The sequence below is a fragment of the Homalodisca vitripennis genome, chromosome 1 (genome assembly GCF_021130785.1).
Source record: "Homalodisca vitripennis isolate AUS2020 chromosome 1, UT_GWSS_2.1, whole genome shotgun sequence".
Lineage (NCBI taxonomy): Eukaryota > Metazoa > Arthropoda > Insecta > Hemiptera > Cicadellidae > Homalodisca > Homalodisca vitripennis.
This window is the reverse complement of record NC_060207.1, coordinates 166,103,503-166,129,033: the sequence shown is the minus strand read 5'-3', so window position 1 is coordinate 166,129,033 and position 25,531 is coordinate 166,103,503. Positions and strand designations below refer to the sequence as shown.

Here is a 25,531-nt window from a genome sequence, read left to right as displayed (position 1 = left end):
CATAAAAAGGGTTAGCAATTAACCATTTGTGAAATCTGACCTTAAATAGACTAAGAGGTAAGGACTTGGATGCAATATGTAGTTTATTGTACAACTTGAGGCCAACAACATTGTAACTATTTGTACTCTTACTTAATCTGCAAAGTGGGATTACTGCCTTAGACTGATTGCGAGTGTCATGATTGTGAACATCACTATGTACGGAAACTAAATTTGAGTTATTTTTCACATTTACCACACAGACAAATATATACAGGTTTATCACAGTTAAAATTCTACTATCTACAAAAAGGGGTTTGCAATGAGCTTTGACTAGAGATTTGGTAACAATCCTAATGGCCTTCTTTTGAAGCAATAAAATATTATTTACATGACTGCTGTTTCCCCACAGGAGAACACCATAACATATCACAGAATGAAAAAAGGCAAAATAAACTATACGTAAATATTGTAATGGTAACATGGAAGAAAGACTCTTGAGCAAGTAAATTACTTTGGCTAACTTTGTGCACATTGATTCTATTTGGGGAGTCCAAGTTAACTTATTATCTACTATTATTCCTAATATTTTAATTTCTGTGATGGATTCAATATGGCCTAGGCTTACACTATTTTTTAAGCTACATAAAAGATTTTGGGTTTTGCCCTGATTCAGTGTTAAACTGTTTGCTGCAAACCAATCTACTGCTTGCTTCATGGTGTTTTCTACTACTAATGAAAGACTATTTACATCACTGTCAACACTTAAAAAAGTAGTGTCGTCCGCAAACATAGCGGTAAAGGATCGACTAATATTATTTGGCAGATCATTCATAATCAAAAGAAACAATGTTGGGCCTAATATAGATCCCTGAGGCACACCTTCATTTACCTCAACTTTTTTAGATTGATCCTTACCATTATCTACATATTGCGACCTTCCAAGTAAGTACGATTTAAAGAAATCTAATTGGTGACCACAAACACCATAATAATTAAGTTTCTCCAAAAGAATCTGGTGGTCAATACAGTCAAACGCCTTACTCAGATCACAAGCTGTGATCTGAGCAAGGCGTCTGTCTTCGAAAGCCTGTAACATTTTTGAAATTAAGGACTCAAGGGCATCAACTGTCGATCTATTTTTACGGAAACCAAATTGTGAGTTTGAAAAAATATCATTCTCACTTAAAAAGGTACACAATTGCCTATGTACAACATGTTCTATGATTTTACCAATACAAGGCACAAGAGATACAGGACGGTAGTTACAGACCTGGTTTCTGTCATTCTTCTTGAACACCGGCACAACTCTGGACACTTTCTGTGAAGTAGGAAACACACCCTCTTTAAGGCAAGCGTTTATGCACAGCATAAGAGGCAGCATTATTTCACTAATCACCATTTTCAAAATATAACTAGACAGGCCATATACATCTTTGCTTTTGGTGCACTTCATTTTATTCACTGTACACAACAAGTTTTTTTCAGATACAGTTTCCCAATGAAGTTGCTGCTGAGGTTGCACGATGTTCCGCAGAAAGTGGCTTGAAGTCGCAACAGGTTTTGACTCCGCAGCCTTGATAGCGTGTACTGACTCGATGAAGAAGTTGTTGAACTCATCAGCGGAAATGTTTGTTGTCTCGTTTACGGCTGGGGATGTCTTCTTTTTTATAAGAGACCAGGCTGCCTGACAAGGGTTGCTCGCAGACTCAATAAAGTTGACATTGGCTACTAGTTTGGCTTGATTTACTGATTTCCTGTACCGACATCTGATCTCCTTATAGGCCCTAAGAGCCTGTTCGCTCCCAGTAGTTTTGAAAACTGTTCGGTAACCCATCACCCTCTTCCTTAAAATTTCCAGCTCCGGAGTATACCACGCAAGATGTGATTTAATAGACCGTTTCTTCACGGTATGAGCTTTAGCTTTTACACACTTCAAAGGGCAACAATCATTGAATATTTCTAAAAACTTGTTGAAGAACTGGTCAAACATGGTTTCTGCTGTCATTGTTTTGCACTTGAGAAGTTCTAGCCAGTTCATTTCACTTAAGCAAAATTTAAAATACAAAATGCTATTTACAGAAATGTTTCTAACCATTTTTACTACAGGAGTTTCTTTGGGCGCAACTTCCAGCAAACAATTACATTTTATTTCCATCTCGACACCCTCATGATCTGCTATGTCAGGGCATACAACTTTGTACTCATAAGCAGATGTCTCAATATCTGTGAAAATATTATCCAGACAGTTGTTATTCCTTGTGGGTTGATTGTTGACGTAGTGACAGTTAAACTGAGCAAGAACAATTTTCAACTTCTTAACTGTAGGCGAGTTTATAGTGACGTCAAATTTAGCATTAACATCCCCACCTATAACTATGTAAGCCTTGAAGCGACCCAAATAAATTAAAAGCTGCTCCAGTTTTTCTAAAAATATATTTGCATCACCAGCTGGAGAGTGATAAAGAGTTATTGTGAGTAGGTTGAGGTAAGAAAGCAAAACTGCTGTACATTCAAAATGGAGCTCTTCACAGAATTGATCCACCGCTATACGCTCATACCTTAAGCTACTAGTAGCTGAAATAAATATGCCTGTTCCACCTCTAATGTGATTACTTCTGCAGAATAAAGATGCTCGCACATAGCCCTCCACATCCACACAATCCTGTTCCTGATCACTGAGCCAATGTTCACAAAAACACAGCAGGTCATAATGATTTTCATCACCCAGGACACTTAAAATATTTTCTTTTTCTTGCAAACCTTGTACATTTAAGAACAGTAACTTTAGGTTAGGCTTTGAGGTAGGCCTATATATGACGTCTTGTGTCGGCGACCCTGGGTAGGCACCGTCGCACCTAATCGTAGTAGTGATATGGCATGTACTGACTGAACATACAAGCTGGTCTGTGAGTTGACATTGGCAGTTGTAGCGGAACTAAGAGCCTGGTTTTCTATCCGCTGTCTAGAACGGTCCTAGGGAGAATAGGGAGTTAGGGAGATTGGCTAGTTCCAATTGGCTGTACAAACTTCATTGACAGGAAATAATGAAACTGTGTTCCGCATTTGTTGAAAGCCTTATTTATTATGCAATTGTCTGTGCTTTTCAAGTTTGTTATGTATTCTTTGTTTAATTGTTTTTGCGGTGGTATTTTGCCCTAATTCGTTCAAGATAATTTTTCTATATCTTATAAGAACAGTTTGTGACTAGACCATTGTCCTCCATCAAGTTGTATGTTTATTTCACTATCACTAACGTCACTTAAAGGTTCTCTTTAGTGAACTATGGTTATTTGTTCTATGTATAATTGATGAGCTTCTTTGTGGCGCAAACTTCTTAAAGTTATGTATGTATACTGTGTCAAAGTCCTCCTTTGTGCACTATGATATACTTGTTCCATGTAATTAACAGGTTTTTTTATTACACAGACTTCTGTACTTTATCAAGTGGTATGGTTATTAGGTATGGTAATTGTTTTGTATGGTAATAATTTGTTTTTCATTGCTTTGATCTGTGTCATTTGTTAACTTTAGCTATGTTATAGTTTCAAATTGATCATTCTCTTATCTGCACTGTGCTAGCTTAAAAAAAATTGTATTTCTTGTATAAATGATTTATTGTTATATATAGCTTTTCCTGTAAAGAAATCTGTATTTTGCTATTACAGTATACTACAGTTTTCTTCTAATGTATAATTTATTTGTATTTGTAAAGTGAAAATTTCAACCTCTTGTACATTAAACAAATAATAATTTTTAAAAATATCCAAGATATACAAAATTTTTAGCGGTTTAAAATTATATATTTCAAAATTTTTTATTACTTTAAAATATTCTGCTTTGGAACTAATACACGGAAAATGTGCAAACATTAAATTCCATTAGTAATTTGTTTTATAGAAAACAAAACATACTATGTGATAATATGTTTATTTTATTACTAATCAACTAGCGAATTTTACATAAACAATCTAATTACGCATTTTAGTAGAAAATCTGTTTCCTGTAAAAGTTGATCAAAACCAAAAATTAATGAATTAAAAAATGTGTTCTATTTATATAAATCAATATTATAAATATTAGCTGATATTTATAGACACTATTGCTTATCTGGGTTTTAAAAGCTGCCAGATAAGATAAAATGTACAAAAATATATCAAAATAAAAATGTTGAAAGTAAAAACATAGGTCAATTTATGAAGTTGGCCTATTATAAGTGCTAAAATCAACAAAACTTATTTTAAAATTTTGTTTTTTTTTTCATCCCACTCAGTTATTACTACAATTTATCAGGAAAAACTACACATAATAAATGTTTAAATCACTGTATTAGTATGTGTATGTCATCAACTCCTGGCACTGGATTCTGCTACCACATTCATCAACTACAGTAATCAATGCACCAGATCTATGGTTAAAATAGTGTTGTAATGTACATTCAACATTCTTGCCATATCACATCATGATTGGACTATACCGAAAAACTGGAGTTCTTACATAACGATACTATTCTATCCTAGGATGGTTAAGCAAACCTCACACTATTAATATAGCATTTGTACATGATATGAGCTTGAAATTTGAAAATGGTTTTGAAAGTTCCAAGCACTGTAGTAGGGTGACAATGGTAGTGAAAGAGAATAAATACTAATTTTTGTTGTTGACGTCTCTTCTTGCAGCTACCTGGTTGAACTCAAATTACATATTTTGTCTAATGAGATAAAATATTATTTATCATACTTGTTTGATTAAGCCATCATTTAGTAAATAATTCCTGACCAAGCTTTCAATTCATGAAGTTTTTTTTCTTTTCCTAAGTAATATACTGTTTTATGAATTTTACGAGAGTAAACAATTTGATAGAACACAAGTTTTATTTTGAGTTTGATCTAATGTTTTTCAGTCATATTACACGTTTTGTTTACAGCTTCTGTACAAAGTCTGTAGTTATTTATGTTGAGTTTGGGAATATCTCTAGACAGCTTATATGTGAATGCGGATTGCAATTGTTGCCAAATGCTTATCACACATGGCGGTCAAGGTTTCTGTATGTGCGTAATCAGAACTACTTTGACGTGAAACACTTGCTTATCTACAGTGGATAAACTTTTAACAAAAGAGGAGAGCAATCCTGGTCAGTCAGTCAGTCATTGATCTGTAGTATCTAAAACTTGTGTTTGTTTACCATCAGACAACTCTACTAGCAAAGCTATTTTAACTGAGGTAATATCGCATTATTAAATTCTTAGAAAATAAGAGTGAATTTTTTGTAGCTAATTTAATTATCAAAGAGAACTAAAATGGGTTACCTATTACTCAGTAATGGCAAAAATTAAAGTTTGACTTTTTAATCTTTTCTAAAGGATGTTTTTGGATTCAATGTCCTTTGTTTAATAATTATTCAGGATTAATCTTAAAATAATTTCATGAACACTCTGAGTAGTTTTATGAAAGGTTTTAAAATTAAAATGTATTACCATTTAGATCATGGTGTGTGTATGAATTAAATTCAATTACATTGGAGCTTTTCTTTAAACAACTAAATATTTAGGTACTTAATCTAATATGACTGGAGTCTGATTTATCATCTTCAGTTTTCCTCTTTATACATGTTGAGACATTGCTCACAAAATTGAATGAAGATGATTATCTACAGTGAACCCAAAATATATTGACTTTAGTTGTAGTAGGAATGTTTTGTCGTGGTAAGAGCCAGAACACTTTGATACTAGTCAAGGATTTTTGTTCCATAAAGAGAATCAAAACTGTAACTAGTACTGTTTATCTTAACAGCTACAATTTGTTAATTTCTAATTTCTAAATTCAACCCAAAAAATGTAATTAATTTGTTCTTTAATACTATTTATATTGTTGGAATGAACGTGATAAGAACTGACAAGTCATATGGGTTGAAATGAATGATCACTAGTAAAAAGAATATTTATAAATACAATAATTGTAACATGTTTCTAAAAATTTAATAAAGATACTAAAGAAATTCTATTAAAGATTTTTAAAAGAGTTTTTCATTTAATTGTAATTTAATTTCTAACTGTAGTCTATTAAACCCTACCTAAGCTGGTGGAAGTTTTGTGTAGTAAATTCGTAATAACACCAAATTATAATGCAATTTTATGAGTGAAATATTGGATTTCTAATAGACAATTATGATGTAATCATAATGAGGTATTTTTTAAGAAGGATCCACACGTGTGTGAAGTCACACAAAGACTTGAGAACAATGTTTTGGTTGGGTAACAAGGCTGCTCTGATAACCTCTGTACAAGGAATCGATGATAGCTTGGTTTCATAATATCTAGTGGAATGTGGATATCAATAACAGATAGTTCACTTCTCATTTTAAGTCTTACCATCTAGCCGCACATCTGTATGGCGCATTAACACGCCCCTGAAGTAAGTCATAATAACACATTTCTTAAAAAAAAATGTAGTAAAACTACATGTTTACCTTGTAATGCAGCAGTTTATTAAATCAATGAGTACTTTAAACTTAAAAACTATTAAGTTATAAATGTTTCTAAATATAAGAAAAATAAATTCTACAAGATTAATAAACAGCATTCTTTCTGCAGAAAGTCAATAATCACAAGTAGTTTGTAACAGGTCAAATTACGACATTTGAATATTCGCGGGGAATTGGCAGACTGTGACGTCAATGAATCGGCAGACTGTGACGTCAGTGAATCACATGTTGTCGGAATTGAGATTTATTTAATTAATAACGAAGAAATATATTAAACTTTATACGGGAAAAAATTTAATTAATTAAAATGAATTAAACATAACCAAAATTCGTGTTTTACAAAAGTACTAAATAAAATTACGCAGAAAAGCCAATTGTGGGATAAATGACTTGTATATTGATGACGTCATAAAGCACATGTTGCCAAATAATTAAATAAAAAGCTTTGAAAAAATAATAAAAAGAAAATAGAAAGACTTCAATTGATTAATTATAGTGAACGTGATAAATTTCGACAATTATAAGAAAAGAATCAAATTATATTTATTCGTGAAGACGCTGATTTAAACGGGAGAGGGGATGAGTATTGTTTTGAGCCGGTATGTGTAGTTTTATACGGAGATTCCTTCTTCTCTTTCTAGACTTGAAGCAAGGAGGTTGTGTTCATGTGGATCCTCCTGGGACAGTAGTGATGAAATTAATAGGAAACTGTATTATGGTGTAGTATTGAAATTTTAATGAGGGATGGGATATTATGTTAGATTCTCAAGTTATCAAAGCAAGGTGAGTGGAATTATATGTGTATGGACAGTGTAATATGGAATAAATTGACGTCAAGGTCATTTGGTTTGACTTTTATTTGAGTATCCCATTTATAAAGAAGTGTGATAGGAACTTTAATGGAGTGATATTGAATTTTTTAACCACTACTCAACCTATTTAAAAACCTGAGATAGATATAGACTTGTTGTTGGTGACAACACCACAGACATTCAATTTTGATAGTAATTTGGTATTAACTTGGAATAGTATGAGTTAGCCAACACGAAGTAATTTACATAACCAATCAGAGGGAGCACATTTTGAATAGTGATTGGGAGAGGATTGGGACAGCAAACTGTTTATCTGGAAGGTGGCAGAGTTTCAAGCAGTACCAAGGGGACGCAGCTAGCTTTGGGCAGATTTTGAGCAAGATGGCGACCAACGCCATCCGGAGCAAAATGGTACAGCAACGTGGGACTCGTAACAAAATGGCGCACAACTACATGGGGCGTCAACAACACTAAAAAACCAATACGCAGCAAGTTTACAAATTTGCATAAAATTATTTTGAATTAAATGGACACAATATTTTTATATTCTTAACGTTCAACTTGGATCATGTTGCCTTTCATTAATTACTTGTATTATTAAACGTAGTTGTTCTAAAACATTCGTTGTCTAGTAAATACTAAAAATATATCTAGTTTTTTAAAGCAGATTCACCAAATTAATTTAAAATAATTGTAAGAGTGATGGTTTTTTTTTTATTAAGTTGAACCAATTAATACATTTTGGATTTACCATTGGATGCATGCTTGTACAAGTAAACCGAAAGCACATGCTTAGACAAGCATGCCTGGATTAGGCGTATGGTCACACTATGCGCATTTATAGATAAGTGAACGCTTCCAGTTTCAGTCACAACGAAATCGTCAGATTGTGGTGAAATTTTTCTTGAAACCAGTATTTTAAAGTTATTAGTGTTAGATGCTGACCATTTAGGGAAAAATGGTTAAATTAATACTTTTCAGACAGAGTAGAGAAAGGGAAATATCCTAGAATTTTCCCGGACCCATAACATAGTCTCTGTTGGTATGCAACTTTCAAGTTGCATCCTTCATTGCTCTTTTTCCTTGGATTAACACCAAGGAATTCTGTATTCATCAACAGAAAATATGAATAACAAATAAAGAATAAACTAAGCACACTAGTAATAATGTTACTGTTTCACTGCTCTCTGAAGAATGAGCACGCTTGCCTGTAGAAACAATTGTTTTTGTTTCCTGAAAGAAGCATGCAAGCTTGTCCAAACATGTGCTTGCCAGTAGTAATCAATGTAAATGATACAGGGCTGTCACTACTAGTAGAGTATATGCACATCTACAAATTTTTTTCTTCTTTCTTAGCCAAGCGTAGACTTCCAGTTTACTTGCCAAGCGTGCTTCCAAAGTAAATGCAGCCTCATAATATAACTAATTTATCTTTTTATTTCTTACTACTTTTAACACTATTTAGTTCATTTAAAATTATGAGTTATACTTCATTACTATGAGAAGAGCTTAATTATTTTACTACGTAATAAGGGTTGTTTGATGAGACCATGCAAAGTCTAAACAAGAGTAAGTTAGCCTGTATTGAAGTTATCTTTTAGTTAGTACTGATGTAAAAAATACTAATCTTTATCCATATTGTATCATTATACTGTATTCAGTACTCGTTTCAATCATGCAAGTGGAATGATTTCCAAAACATTTGAAATCTTTCAAAAAAAGTTTATCATGTGTTCCAAGATTAGTTTGTATCTATTTGATTTAAATCCTGAGTATTTTCATTGTAAGTGAAACCTGAAAAAATGTTTGATCAATAGCATGTGTACACCAAAAGAGGAAAATACCTATTCTTCACCTGGAAAGTTTATAGATACTGTTATATTGAATGATCGAGGAATAATCTTCTTAGATTATTATTTGGAAGGAAGAAAAGAATTACAAGCATGTATATTGAGACAAGAGGGCCCCAAGTTGTGTCTTGAGAAGGAAAACTAAGAAGAATTTCACTTAAGTAAATTACATATTTTGTACAGGCCTTTCAATTTCAATGATTTCATCTTCAGGCAACTCCATGAAAATGTTTACATGTTTTTACGTAAATAATTTATAATAATATATGGTGTAAGTAGAAGGTTCCAAAAGTAATATTGATTAAGTTTTTATCTTTTGTTGTTTCTAAGCCTCTTTGTTCTGTTTTATATGATATGTTCACATGCTGTTTTTATTTCATTGCCTAATCCGATTAATAATAATATAGAACATGGAGACTATGAGAGTTTACCATGTAATGTTGACATACCGTAATTAGAAATTATTATATTCCCTTCAAATTGAAATTTAAAGATATATATAAATGATTCTATTCTCGCCAACTGGTAATGGAATTATTTGACATTAACTGGTACTTGTTGTGGTGGAATAGAAAAGAGGCAAGAGAATTGTAGTTATATTAGGTGAGATGAACCATTCATTGTTGACAGAAGCCCGATCAATATTGGCCCAGACCCAAGTAGTTGCTTTACCTGTTAGTCGTCTTGAGACATTGAGCTTGCTTGCTGCTTCCTCCACTAGCCCTGAGAGATCAACAAATCACAATTTTTTGGTTAGTGGACTGTAAGGACAAGTTTTAAAATCAATTAGTAAACATTAGACGAAGATTCTCCGCTATTTTAATTGCAATTACAGCCTTATCATGGGCTAATTTCAAACTGTTATTTATCATTTGTTACATTTAATTTCCTATATTACAATCATATATTCATATCATTATCATATATTACAAATTATACTATACATAATTTATATAATCTAGAAAATTGTATGCACTTTTAAACGTTTTAAGAGGAATAATTTTTTATTTCAGTCTGTAAGCTTCGTTCCATAAAACTGTTTGAAATTTTAATGAACATATTTCTCTATTTAAGACATTATTTATGTTTAAATTAATTGAAATAGTAATTTACTACATTGCCAAAAAAATAGCTTCATGTTGTATCAACTTGTGTTGCTTCATTTATATTGTTATGTGCATATTTCTAAAGCATTTTCTGGTATCGAAACGCTAAACTGCAAAAATCATTATATTATCATTAATTATTAATAATATAAATAAAATTATTGCTTATTTAAAGTTATCTATTAAAATAATAGAAGTTTTGTAGTGTTTTAAACAATGAATTGTCAAATTCATCAGTCTGTGCTTTAAAACTATTTCTATACTTCGTGAAAATTGAACAAACACTTTAAACGGTTTCAATAATAATTTTAAATATGCTGATCTTGTAAAAATAAGAAGGGAAATAAAGTGTTATTGTTTATTACTATATTGAAATTTTAAATATCATACAGCTATGAAATCATCACAATTTGTATGTTTATTTACACTAAAATGTTAATGTTTATTTAAACTAACATGTTAGTTAATAGAAATGTTATAATGCACAAACTGTTGATTTTTAATATCAAATATTTAAAAATAATTTGTAACTGTTATAAGTTATTATTAGTTTTAAAATAAAGTAGAAATGGAAGTAAGTTATTTTTAACTGCATCTGATTTACTGTTACTATAAATGTATTTAAGTGTTAATAGTTAAATAGAAAATAAATTTTACAATCTTTATTTATGTTGTATATTGTATAAACTATTAGTGTACATTGTTTGAAGATTTTACTATTTAAAAATTTTTATTATTATTTTCTATAGGAGGATGTAAAATACATTTAGAATTATATTTATATTTAGATAAAATTAGTGTCAGTTTGTAATTTTGTATATCAGTATCCGAAAGAAAATCTGTTTTCGATATTTGAAACTTTAATAAATCAGAGTTATACAAAGTTAATGAAAACAGCACATATGTAATATAATTTAAAAATCCTTAATGTTATACTGTCTAGAACAATAGATGATTGGTAAAAAAATATTTCATGTAATTTAAAACTTAGCACTAGTTGATAATAACACTATATATTAGACAATAGTGCATACACTGGCAACCAATAGATTTGTTTTGTTCCCAGAATAATCATTGCTTGGCATTCAACTCCCTGGTCTTTTGTATAGTTAAAAGAGAACTTTTTTCTTTGCTTGTAATAATTTCTATTTGAAACCATTTTTGTGTACATTTAATATTGAATAAAAAAATTGTTAAGTTTGTTATGTGCTGAGGCAGATATTTGGAATTTATAAAAATGTCATGTATTGAAAATCTCAGTTTGCATGTATGATCAATATAGTTGGAAAGAGACACATGTTTTACAGGTTTTATCATGTTATACTGATCTGTGTACAAAATGTTATTCTAAAAACACACACAGACACTTACAGTACTTTGAATTTTTTTGTTTCAGTTTTGATTTTCTATATTTTAATTTAATATTGGCAGGGCAACTAATGTTATAGTATTTTATAAATAAATGGCATTAAAAAATTAAGAGTTATTTATAAAAATGATATTTAAAAATAAATTGAATTATTGGAGTGTTTGATTTTTATCATATTGAAAAATAAATCAATTTGTTGTATTTTATTAATCACTTAGTTATTGATTATCAATGACAATATAACTTTTTAAGACCATTTGAAATGTTATCTATTTACCTGTTAATAGCTGTTTGAGTATAGAATAAACATATGAAAAATTTGTCTCGTATCTCAGAAGTACTGGTAATATTGTAACACAAGTTATAAAAGCCTAGTTATTGACTTCTAAGATTTAAACTTTATAACTGGAAGAATGTTTCAAAATCTGATCTCTAGAACTATTCAGACTAAACTGATACAATGATGATCTGTGACTCTTCTCTTTTAAGGGAATCCAAAGGGTGTTTTCTCATATAAAAAATAATTCCCAAACACTATAATACACTAGATAAAATAAAATGTATGTTCTTATGTACAAATACATTAAATGTCTTCGAACAAAAATAAAAACCAAATATGATAAAACTCTTATGAATTTTCTTCAACAGGAATAATTAAGAAAAAAGTCACCTAGTCCATAATCTTCTTGAAGACGATTCGGACAGGAGAGTGGAATTTTGTTCTCGTATCATTGAGTTTCATGAGCTAGATCCTAATTGGTATACTCAAATAAAAGCAATATTCTTCAATCAGACAACTGTTTTCAACAATGAGTGTTATTAAATAGCTGTTCTTTAAAACTCCAATGCAGTAATCAAATCAGGTAATTCAAGAAATGAATTTTTACAGAAAGCACAATGGTAACATTTTCAATATGTCACCATTTTGTTTCTTCAACTGTCAGGGAGCTTTAATTTTCACAGAATATTTTTAAAACCTACTTTATTAATTTTGTAGATTTTGAAAATGTTTGGTGCATAAATTGGCAAGTAATATAAAATCAAATGTTTCAACCTCTTTGTGAGACACTCTGTATATAAACTCAAAAGTTAAAAATATTGTTGTTAAATGTAATGTATAATTTAGGTTTTGCCTGACAAATCAGATAGATATTTTTATTTTACAAGTAGTTGTTTCATTTTTGAGCTAATATATTTGTACAAAATAAGAAAAAAAATGTTTTGGTATGTAATTGTAATTTATTTTACTTAAATACCAAATTTCCTTTAAGGTGTCTTGGTAGTTTATCAGAGAGTTATATAACTTTATCACAGACACTGGATAATAAATGTAGTTTAGTTAATAATGCTAGAGTATTAGGCTACCTGTAGTATTGGGCACACAGTTGCAGATGCAGACCAGAGTAGAGAAGAGAGCAAGAACCAGAGATTGTTCAAGAGAAGACCCCATGGCAAGTGAGAAGCAAGAATAGGCGAGTCTAGGCTAGGCCAGGTGTCTGGACAAACAGGCAGGTACTTCCTCTTCCATCAGTCAATATTGGTTACCGATAACTTGATTGCTTCATAGACAGATGGAAATCCGAATGCGTCAAATATGTGTCAATGGTTTCGTCACATCCCAGAATTTAGATTTACGTAGCAATCTAGTAGGCAGTGTATGTAAATAAGCAAGTTTTAGTTCAAATACTAGGCTAAATACTACTCTGCTATTTTTAGCTTTTTAGTATTTCAACACAAAATGTATTATGTGACATAACTAATTGTAGTAAAAAGTTATTAAATTATGTAATCCTTGATGTAGTTTGTTACAAAAGATCATTTTAATTGTAATTATTATAGTAATTAGTTATTTAATACTATCATTAATTGTGACAAAATGTATAAGTTGATTTTGTAAATATTGCTGTTACTAATAAGGCCTGATAAGGCAATGTAATTGTAAAATAGTTAATAGTAATATATTTTATAAATATATCATTTTATCACTTCATATTTAAAGTTTTAGACTTGGAGTTTGTATGTCATGTTAGGTTTTATTGTCACTAAGTAAAATAATAACGTACATCTTATTATTAAAGTAAATTAATAATTTCTATTTAATAACTATATTTTATTACATTTGAGCAAGTTAAATAATAATCATACAATTTTTATAATAACCCACACTAACAGAATCTGTGCATTATTTGAAATGAACATTATTTTGGTGCAAAGATCACTTGCACAGAAAAACAAAGGTTATTGACTTCTTTAGAATGCCAGGGCACCACCAAGTTCTATCCAAAGAGATAACATTTCCTTTAAAACGTTTATGTAAGCATATAAATTAATTCTTAAATTAAACTAATATGACAACCTAAAGGGTGCAAGTTACTTGGTATTGCTGTGAATCTTTTTACACTTTTAAAGCTATGATTAAGGTGATTACTTGCTTAATCATTACAGTCAGCTTAATTGGAAAGTCATGTATGTGTAAGAGATAAGAAAAAACAATATTGTATTTGATTAGTTTAAAAAAACTTGGAAGACAATGAAAAACAGTCTCTTAAAGAGTCAAAATGTTAGCAAACACTCTTTTTAAGCAATCTTATGTTTTTATCAAACACAAACAAATATGAGAATTTTACAAGTGTACTAACCAAAGTTCAAAATTCAAGGTGTAAACATTATATTACTAAAAATAACTATTAATAACCACTATTAATTTTATAGATAAAAACTTTCATTTCAATTGATTAAAGTCTATATTTTAAAATTTGCTAAACGATCAATTATGCAATATAATGTCAAGCATTAACTTTACTAAGGCTTGTGTACAGACAAGAATTTGTCTCTGCCATTAGGAACATTCAAAACACCCATCAAAGTTGAGAAGAAAATGTTTAAACTAACATAAAAAAATGAGAGTGCATGCTGTAATATAAAATAAAATAGATTTTAATATTAACTGTCAACTAATAGAATAATAAATCATGATTAACCCTAGATTACTTAAGCCTTTTTATTGTTACATTATTACTTAAGTGTCGTAATTTTGACGACTCACATATATTTTTTTTATATAAGGCCTTAAACATGTTTTTTAATTATATAAATATTCCTGTGTTGGTTTACAACTCTTAAAGCTTTGGTGAAAAAATTTTGAAAGGTTTATCATTGCCACATCCTGTGAAAAAAATTCATTTCGTACCTAGATTTGACAAACATTTTCAAAATACAGGGTTTGAAAAAAAAAATGTTGTATACAAGAAAATTGTTATATTGAATTAAACACACATTTATATCAAAATATACAAGTTGGAGACTACTTTATTGGTATTGGAAAAATTTTTACATTTGTATTTATTGTTTAGGTAGATTGATAAACATTAGGTTTTCAGTTCATTGGGTACTTATTTGTCACAGTCTAAGCAGCATACGGCCCGGTGCTGTCCACATTGGATGGCCGCAGTGAACACAATATGTAGTAGTCATTCTTCTGAGGGCAGCTGGACAGTAAAAACATGTTTTTCTGGCTCCTTGAGCTCTTGGGGCTTGTGGTGCTACTGCAATTCCAAGCAGCTCACAAATTTCAGTTCGAGTGTTCCTCCTCAGTTGAGGTATTTGAAGGCGCGATCTCATATGTGGTTCTGTTAGCTCCTTACACAACTGCTTCATGTAAGCTTTTCTTTGGAGTGATTTGTTTCCCAGCCGAAGATTGTTCATGCAGTAAATCACATATGAGTTCACAAAGGCAATGTTCAATATGCCATAAAAAATGCAGAGGGGCCATCGACGGGTTTTTCTACTGCATGACATGTCTCCACACATTTTGTCTAGCGTATCAACTGCTCCTTTTGTTGAGTTGTATGTGTGGATAATTTCAGGTTTCTTTGTGTTGGAATTAAGTGTCGGACCACTGTGCATGGTAGATAAGAGTACTACTACCTTGTTTCGTTTAGGTTTGTAAGAAACCAAAGTTGTCTCTCGGTCAAAGAGAAACATCGATGACTCTACAGGCTTTTCTTTTCGATTTCCAAGCTCACTTGGGACACCTTTTCTTTTTAGACGGATTGTCCCAACAGTTGTCAATTTGAAGGGATCCTGCAACAAGTCCTCTGCCAGCTTGATGTTCGTGAACCAGTTGTCAGTGGTTATACTTCTGTTAGAGCCGTGGATGCTTGTTGTCAACTTTTTCACAAAGTAATCAGCTGCCAGCTGGTTTCCTGTGAGAGTTTTCTTTCCCAAATATGGTTCACTATCAATCATGTAGTATGTAGTGTTGTCACAGCAACATACAAGTTTGATCCCATATTTGGCGGGCTTGTTAGGAATGTACATCCTAAAAGGACATTTCCCACGAAACGCAAGGAGCTGCTCATCAATCGTTACGTAGCTGCCTGGCTTGTACTTTGTTCGGCAGTTCAAAATAAATGCTTCCCACACATCTCGTATTGGAGCAAAAGGATCAGTGCGTTTGCGCTCATTGCGCGTTGCTTTGTCGTCAAATCTAAGACAAAGTATTAGAAACTGAAAACGATCGCAAGTCATTACACACTTGTACCTGGAGCCACTCCATTCACTGTCGAACATCTCTCTTGCAGCAAGATGGTTGTCTTTGCTCCATGCAGAGTTTACAAGGAGTCCGACAAAAGCTTTCATTTCATCTAAGTTAGTAGGTTGAATGGTATTTATTGTAGGGTCATTGTAGTTGTTACTCACCCGCTCAATTTCTTCGTTGGTATATCTGACAACTGTATTGAACATATGTTCATCAAAAATTTCCATAAAACAAGACAAGGGTAAAATAGAGTTACGGGCATTACCAACAACCTCTCGTCTTGAGAAAACGAGGTTTCTCATTGGTGTTCGAGTATTGTTAGGCTGAGGTCGAGTGTTCCACACATGGCCATTCTTAGCTCGGATAAGTCTGGCATTGGGGATGAACAGATGTGGATCAGGCGTAGGTTGATCAGAAATTGGTTGATCAGGCATAAGTTGACCAGGCGTAGGTTGGTCAGGTGTAGGTTGGTCAGGTGTAGGTCGTTCAGGGCTAAGCAACGTTTCGGAGTTTTTATTATGTGTGTTTGGTATAGGCCTAAGTAAGTCATCATTAGGAGGAACATCAGGAGAAGCTGAGCTACCTGCAGTAGCTGGAGAGTCAGTATTAGGTAGGTCTAGTGAATTAGTTTTAGGTACTGGGCCGTTATCAGATGATTGACGTAAAGGCAAACTTTTAGGCCTACGTCGTTTTTTACTTGTAACCGACTGAACCTCAATGTCACTATCAGACGATTCACTCACGTAAACTCGCTTTCGGTCCCGTAGTGGAGGTTGGTAAGTTTCATCAGCATCCGTGTCGTCTGCGTCAGTGCTTTCCACGTCATCGGTCTCTAAAATATCTTCTTGTTCACTGCCACCATTTTCACTGTCAGGATCACTATCCTCTTCTAAATATTTCCTTATTTGTGCACTCACACGGTCATTTTCATCACCCATGGTGTATGAAAACTGATATTTACAACTTTGAAAAACTAACTACTACAATTAACTACAAATAATTACTGCTAAAACGCGTATACTATGAAATAAAACCAATCTAACAGGATAAAAACAATCAACAACTTTCAGGGAAAAAAGTTACGTTACTACTTAAGTGTCGTCAAATTGACGAGACAGATATAAATGCGTAATGATAGAACTGACCGGTTGGCGTGCCACTCCGCGACTGGTGTTGTCTACTGGCGGGAGGAAGGTACTAGGAGTGGGGGGACGGGGGGCGCGCTATTTGTCTAGATACAGCATTTTTGGAAACGGCGAGTCGTAATTTTTATGACACATAAGTAATCTAGGGTTAAAGAAGTAGTGATTGAAATATAACAAAATGTATAAAAGGTGTATAAATTAGAGCAGTAGGAGTGCTCAGGACGTATATTCTCTGCAGTGACAACTATACTCCAAGCAGCTTTTGAGTATGTTTAAACCCTTTTATTTCCCTTCTTTTCTTCTTTCTGTTCTTTATGTTTGTATGAACTAATACCTCCCCCTCCTGACGAAGAGGATAGATTCCAATCCTCGTTTAAAACATAGTGTTGTACCTTTTGTAACATATAACAATGGCAAAAGTCCGAAATCCTGGTATCTTGTCAAACCTTCCATCGCCAATAATAAATTAAATTTTCATAATTTTTTAAATTTATAATTTTAAAATCATTTTGATATTTTTATGTTTCAGAAATAGAAGCTGACAGTTTTCTTGGACAAGATCCCCAGAGTGGATCCAACAGCTTCAAGCAATTTGCCTTATCCAGACCATCAATTGGCAAATCATTTTCTTCCCAGTCACTGGCCTCTGTTGGACACTCAGAGCCGTTGACTCCAGACCTCAGGACTCAGTTTCCATCTGAACCTCAGCTGCCTCTCCCCAACCCCAGTCCTATCCCTGAGTTCACCCAGAGTTTCACAGGGGTTTCCCACCCCACCAAACCCACTCCTGTGTATGCCGATGCCTTGAGCCAGCAGTTTACCCCATTGAGCATCCACTCCCACACTTCCAGCGATGTGGTACAGCCTCCTCCATCTCTGAACACAGTCCAGAACTCTCAGTTCTCGGGTCAGATTCCGACCTTTTACACACCATCCCCAGAGGCTCCTGTTGCTCCTCAACAGCAGTCACTATTCAGCTATTTCTCAACCCTTGAACCTCCTCAATATAACACCCCTCCAGCTGTTGGGAATGTGACACCATCGGCGGCCATTACTCCACCTGTGTCTCACCCCCCTCAGCGGCCACCAGAGGCAACACTTCCCCCTCCTTCAGGTATATTTTTTTCTAGCATACACATTGATAGTTTTGTATCCAAATAATATATTTATCCTTAAAAGTAAAATTATATAAGGTAAATTTGTGTTTTTTTTTTGTGAATACGAAGTATATTTTTTAAATACTGATTGATATATAAAAATTAATTTTTTTTTAATGTTATTTTTATATGGAAGTTTATTTTATCTCCTCATAGATAATTGCCACCGATATTAAAAAAGTTTATAGAAAAACAACCTTTTACATACAGTTTTTATGTAAGTTTGCTGCCTGATATAACACCAATTTCAATATTACAGTATTGTTTTGATGCTATTGTCGTCATCATGGCATTGACCTTCAAGATGCATCCTCAGTTACAGAAACACTGGGTGTTAGATTGGGGCTGTATAGTGGATTATAGCAATTTCCTAGCCAGGTGTTGTGACAAGATCTTGAGTTTTTTGTGGCATGTGTACAAGCATTGTCATGCATCAAAACAATCCTTTTTTTTGACAATTTAAACATTAAATAATAAATTTATAAAGAACACTTCTTGAAACTTAAGAAACTCCTCAAATAATGAAGAAATCATGAAACATATTCATTTTCCTCCTTTTATTGACTCTCTCTCTCTCTGCACCAAATCATCAGTGATGACTGAGTGTCATCCACTCCATTTTCATCATAAACATTTTTTCGGACATCATTTAAAGCCCTTATCTTTTGCATGCCATTCCATCAGTCATAATGCTTTGTCCATACACTTCACAATTCAGGCAGTGAATTTTGAGTGCTTTCATACCTTTAGCACTTAGAAGACAAATAACAGTCTGTATATCACAGTTGGCAGGATACTCAATCGATGGAGGCATTTTAATATGCAAAATCAACAAATGTAAATAAAATTGACTCTTGCACAATGACATTTGTGGCTTGCCAACAGTGATGATGGTAGATAGTGTGTAAGTGTTAGGATACTGACTACAGTGCTACAGTGGCAAATTTCATAACAGTACTTACTTTTAAAAAAATCTTATATTAATAATTTATAAAATATAGTAGTGATGTACTTTAGTACACGAAGCACATTCCTCTAGTATTTATGGCATATTTTTAAGGTATATATATATATATATATATATATATATATATATATATATTTCTGAGTAAGCCATGGATAGTATTTTCAAAACTATCAAAGCATTCTAAGTTTCTGCAGAGTATTGTGATTTTCAAGTGTTTATTTTTTTATGTAAATAATAATTTTAATCAAAATTTTAAGTTTTTTTACACTGTAATACTGTTTTGTACCATACGCAGGAGGCCAACAAAACTCGTACCGTCTTGGGAATATCAAACGACCCACCTACACACGTCCCCCGGAGTTACCTGTTGCTGTCCCGCCCATGGCTGCCATGCCTACGCCCTTGGCTCCCACCCAGGCCCCAGCCACCCTCTTTACACCTTGCAGTGTGGACAGTCTCGGCTCTAGTGGTGCCACCGCAACTGTACCTCAAACGTTCCTAAAGTTTTCTGAAATGACACCATCCTCAGCTTCTCCTAGCCCTCCTTCTGTTCTACCCCCATCATTTGCTAGTCTGGTAAGTTTGTTATATTATGTTAAATGATAATTTTTATGTAAGTGTTCAAGCTTTTTCTCAATAATAGCAAATTTTAGAATCTTCAAATAAAAATTTATGGGATTTCTTTAATTGACTTTCATCACTAATCAGGACTTGCTAAGAAATTGTTGATCTTAATTACTCAGATACTCCTTGTACATTCTTTACTAACATCATACTCTTCTATTGATACTCCTTTATCCAATTTATCTTAAAATACAGGGTTAGGCAGACCACCCGTCCGCAATGTGTAGCGGCTGAACCGAGAAACCTACCTTCTTTATTTTGATGAAAACTCATAATTCAACCCCAAAGAATTCAGGAAAATTTTTCAACATCCGAAAAACCCCAAAAATAGCACTTTTGGGTGGTAGGGGTTATTCTTGAAAGATTTTGAAATGTAAAGGTAGATTGAGCCATATCTCATTTTGAAGGTCTCTATTCACTGATTATTTTGAAGAGAGTTTTAATTTATTTCATTTCTTGTATACAATATGCACTTAGTTGAGGTCCAAAATGTCATAGTTGTATGGTTTCACATTTTCTTTACTGTTACCTTGTTAAAAAGTTTAGCAAATTCCAGTATTTACCCAAGGTTACCAAAGAAGTATTATTTCTAAAAATATGCTATAGTTGTCATTTCTTAACACATTTCCAAGTATTTTAAATAGTTCAAATTTAGGGTATTTTAAACTCATACAACTTAAAAAAATTAAAATAGCTGGGTATGACTTTCACTATACCTATCAATATTGCTCTCTTAAAAACTAAAATTGGTTGTATTTAACTTGAATGGTTGAAAAATGGCACCAAAAATACTAAATAGCTGTACAACCTAAAAGTTTTGGGTATTTACAGGTAAATACATTACTGGTAATCCCAAATTGCTGCTTGCAATGTTAAAAAGAGGTAGGCTCACTGAATGATTTTAAAAATGTTTTAAATCCGTGTCCTTCTTTGTGTATGTGTTCATTTTTGTGTTATGTTCCGTCTTTAGTTTTCATTTAGGTTATAATGGTGCTCAGTGCTGAAATATTTTAATAATTTTTGTACTTTGATGATAATGTTTTAACTTTATATAGAACACACAAGCACAATTATGAATTGCTGACTAGGTATTTAAACACCCAATACAGTATTTTAATTTTGAATTATAAACATTTGAATTATTTCAAAAGTTTAATGAATGCAACTTTGGAGCTACTGTGTTACTCTGTGTAACATAAATCATTCCTTTTAAACTTCCTCAAAACATAACAAGTCCAGTCATTAAAAAACGTGTTCGCTTCTAAACTTTTCTAGAAATACCGTAGTTAGTTTACTTAACTCAATATTATTTCTTATGGGTAAGTTAGTTAAATTCGTAATTACAATATACCCTACTAAAAGTAATGTGTAGTATCCGCATAATAGGCTCTTTACTTTTAAGAGATTCATGGTCATATTATAGACTTTTACAGACTTAAAATTACATAATGGGATTTAGGTAAAAAGAAAAAATTGAAGCAGGGGATATGAGAAATATTTTATGGAATTCAGATCTATAACTGACTAGAGTAGGTGACGGTATTTATTCTACCTGGACTAGAAGCAGACAAAACCTACCAGTTATTACCTTCAAACGGGAATAGGATAGTAACTCATCTTTCTCCTATGAACACTAATTCTCATAGTTGGATTGGATCCATGATCTCCCTCTACTTCTTGCGATCTTCTTCATTGATCCTCATGTTTTTCATATCAATAAGCACTTGGTCTTTCCAGCTTTTTTTTGGGCGTCCAGGTCTTCTCCTGACAGGGTTTTCTTTCCATACTTGCTTGATTAGAATATCATCTTCCTGTCTTATTGTGTGCTCGGCCCATTGCAAACAACAGCGTTTGGCTTCATCTAGAATGCCTGATACTTTCAAGTGATTTCCAAATTCTTTGTTATTTTTTATCCTCCACATTCCCATTTCTCTTTTGGAACCAAAGACTTTTTCAGTACTTTATTTTCAAAAGCTTTTTCTCTGAGTATTCATCCAGAACCCATGATAGCTCTATACTAAAGGAAGGGTCTTATTAATGTTTTGTAAATTTTAAATTTTGTATGGCTATATACAAACTTAGATTACATAAGATTATTCAAGGATATATACAAACTTAGATTACATAAGATTATTCAAGGTTAACATGTATCTTTTGGCTGAATTTGCTCTACTATGGACTTCATTTTATTCACTATTGTTGGTAACACAAAATTAATGTAAGACCTAAAACTGTATCTATCATATTTTCAGGCTCAAGGGGCTACCTATAGACCTGTCTACCATCACTGGTTCTACAAGAAGATGGTAGAGGGCAAGGTTCTCTGGCAGCCCTTCAGCATGAGTGACTCCCTTGCTTTAGAGGAGGCATTTACTTCCGGTATATATAAAAAAATATTCTTTCTCCTATGTATTTTTTATTTTTAATCAAATTAATGCCTGTGAACGGATGGTCACATTTTTCTTTGGCACATGTTTTCTAGTAATTTTTAGCATTTTTATACACCTTTTGTGTACCAATACTTCAACCAATATAAATATTTTTATTGCTTGGGAATTAGTTTAAACACATTTTATATTATATTTTCAAACAATAAAATTATTTAATGGCGTTTATGAGGGGTTTTTAAAGTTATAATTTCATAAAACAAAAGATTCACTTCAATAAAAAAAGAAATGCTAAATTTACTTAAATAGTAGGCTTAAATACATATTTCTTTAGTTATATATTGTATTCAAGAAATTATTATTTATTTTTACTCAAAATGTTTTTGTTTTATTGCAATTATTATTTCTAAGTAAGATATTTTGAAAACTAAAAATCAATATTATCTTGAACCTGTAGTATTATATCTGAATCACATAACAAACAGAGAAAAACAACTCATATTGATTGATCTGTTTATAACAATACAACGTAAACAGCATATCACTAACATGTGATATATTTTTTATAGCTACAAAGTAAAAGTATCGAAATGAATTTAGTATACAATGTATTTAATAAATACTTTAAATGTTATTGCTACTAGTTAGGATGACTAAAGCTAGGTATTCCACTAAGTTTTATTAGGAGGTTTTGATAATCGTCTGTCATAATAGCAATTTAAATTAATTTTAATTTAAACTAAATAAGTTATTTTCAGCATAGCAGAACAAAGATAACAGCAACAAGTATATTAAAATAAAGTATTCAGTACCAAAAATGATTGATGGTTGTTTGTTTTTGACATATGAGGAGAATATTAACCCTTAAAGTGCTAATTTAAATGACTGTCAAACGCTAAGACATAATTTTTTTTTTTTTTAATTTCCCAATGCTAATTTTTGTTTCATATTCCTTGGTATTACCTTTATAAGAAAAAATAATAAACATGTAATATTACATATTTTTGAGAATTTTATACGCACGAAAACATTTGAAACTTTGAGTAAACTGCATTGCAGGATAATAATAAATATATGAAAAAAATATACTAAATGTTAAGAAAAACAGACTAAAACACTATTAGAATAACAACGGAATGATTCAAAACACTTTGTTACAATATAACCAACATATGACCAACACACACGTAGTTAAACAGCTGAATGAAACGAACGCGTCTGTAGGCGTATGCCGCGTCACAGGCCATACAAAAAATGGCGGCGATTGCTTTCAACCCGAGTAGATACCGTTACAACGTCCACCAACGGTGACAAAGCGTTTTGTCTAGTCCCGACAGTCGAAAGGAACATCGACCTGCTCTCTTACGGAAGTTTTAACAACTAATTCTTCGCCATTTCAAAAGTAAAACTTTTGCGTTTGTAGACGTTATCCGCGTTTAAAGCATCGGCAGTTCCGCGTCTACAGGCGTTAGCCGCATTGGAAGGGTTAAAGCTCATCCTATATATTTGTGTGCTTATGGTTTTTATTTAAAGTTTAGTTGTGAGGGTAACTCCACTAAGATTATGGCATAAACCTGCCAAAATATGTGTTGATTTATAAAAATGTTAGCTGGTTTTCTTGTTATATCAAATAGATCTTGGTTTTGAAATAATATGAAGCCACTGCACATACAAAAATAAGTGCTAATTTGTAAAAAAAACTAATGTACTTATCTAATGTAATCGAGGTTAAGTGGTAGAGAGAACTTTATAGTCCTAACTTCGCCTCTAAGAAAGACATTTTTCTTTTCATTTCATTTCATGTACTTAGCAAGACAGACAATTCCCTTATTAAAGGCTTTCCATACTACAAGGTGTTTACAAATTTATTTATTGTAATGAAACAAAGGTATTAGATGTTATTTATTTCTAAAACTATATTCTAGTGGGCCATCAAAAAATTAAATCTCAATGTCACTGTCTCTTTGATAATAATGTTGATATCTGGTGGATTTGACTGGAACCTCAATTGTACCAGGTTTGATTTTTTCCATGTAGTCAGGTATTTTGTTTTCTCATTTTTACCATTGTGATTGTATAAGGAGAAATAATTTGAATAGGCAATACAATATTTAATAATCTTGAATTTATATTAATGTTAATTTGATTTCATATTGCTCAATGCCATGCTGTTTTGGTGTGTTTCTGTAGTTCTTGTAATACTTAAGTACTTCTTGTTGATGGATTCTTTCATGTTGACAAAAATACTCTGTGATTGCAGCAACAATATCGCCTGACACAAAGGTGGCCACTGATGGTGGTCGCTATGATGTTGAGGTGCTACGGCGACGTCGATCAGCTGCGTACTGGGCCGAGGAGCCAAGTGAAGTCCGACGTTGTTCCTGGTTTGTAAAAGGATCCCTGGATATCCGATATGTGCCTTATGAGGAGAATGTGGCAACTATGCTTGAGGTACGAGTTTCTTGAAGTAGGAAAATAATATTTTTATTACCGTATGTGAGAAAAACTAAATATTGCTCTTTATAGTGTATTGCTGCTTTCCACTTCAACTTTTGCATTGATAAGCCAATCATAGATCTAAGGTAGTCTTTCAGATCAAATTTACCACAGATTGGTAACTCTTAGATTGGCCCGAATGGGGGGGTCCTGGAGATGGAGAACTAAACCTTCTCTTAATGAGAATCAAGAGGTAATATGAATGCACTTACAAAATTTCATGCAATTTGGTTCAGTAATTTTGTATATTTTCTGTTTTTTAGTAAAATTTTGAAAATACATACGTGTTAAGGTACATAATCTAACTTATAATATGTTTTATAAGTTTTTTTTTCATCAGTGAAACTATTTTGTATACTAGAAATAAACTGTGCAATTACCTTTTGCAATTCTGTATGACTAGACTAATGGGATAATAAAACATAGTTAATGCATAACTTCTTAACAATTTGGGAAAGTAATTAACTAATAATTTTGGGAACATAATTATCATCAATTTTTGATGGCAAATTTAAACATACTGTTTTTCTTGCCATTCAATAGGAGCAATAATAGGATGTTCAACATTTTGTAAAATCAGTAAAAAAGATCTTTTACGTAAAAATCTGTTGTAAA

At 32.3% G+C, this 25,531-nt stretch overlaps 2 protein-coding genes across 3 annotated transcripts in view; one reads left to right on the top strand and one right to left on the bottom strand.

Annotated features, from left to right (window-relative positions):
* LOC124352675 overlaps positions 1–25,531 on the bottom strand; it is an 87,872-nt gene that overhangs the window by 9,227 nt on the left and 53,114 nt on the right. For both annotated transcript variants that reach the window (XM_046802255.1, XM_046802254.1), the window contains exons 2-3: positions 12,966–13,159; positions 9,798–9,848 (exon numbers count right to left, since the gene is read on the bottom strand). In XM_046802255.1, coding sequence (XP_046658211.1) covers positions 9,798–9,848; positions 12,966–13,050 — 136 coding nt within the window. In that variant the 5' untranslated portion in view covers positions 13,051–13,159. The remainder of the gene's footprint in view (positions 1–9,797; positions 9,849–12,965; positions 13,160–25,531) is intronic.
* LOC124352673 (phospholipase DDHD2) overlaps positions 1–25,531 on the top strand; it is a 73,605-nt gene that overhangs the window by 12,122 nt on the left and 35,952 nt on the right. Inside the window, exons 2-5 of the mRNA XM_046802252.1 lie at positions 17,815–18,399; positions 19,705–19,985; positions 22,286–22,412; positions 24,681–24,871. Of these exons, the coding sequence (XP_046658208.1) occupies positions 17,815–18,399; positions 19,705–19,985; positions 22,286–22,412; positions 24,681–24,871 (1,184 nt within the window). The remainder of the gene's footprint in view (positions 1–17,814; positions 18,400–19,704; positions 19,986–22,285; positions 22,413–24,680; positions 24,872–25,531) is intronic.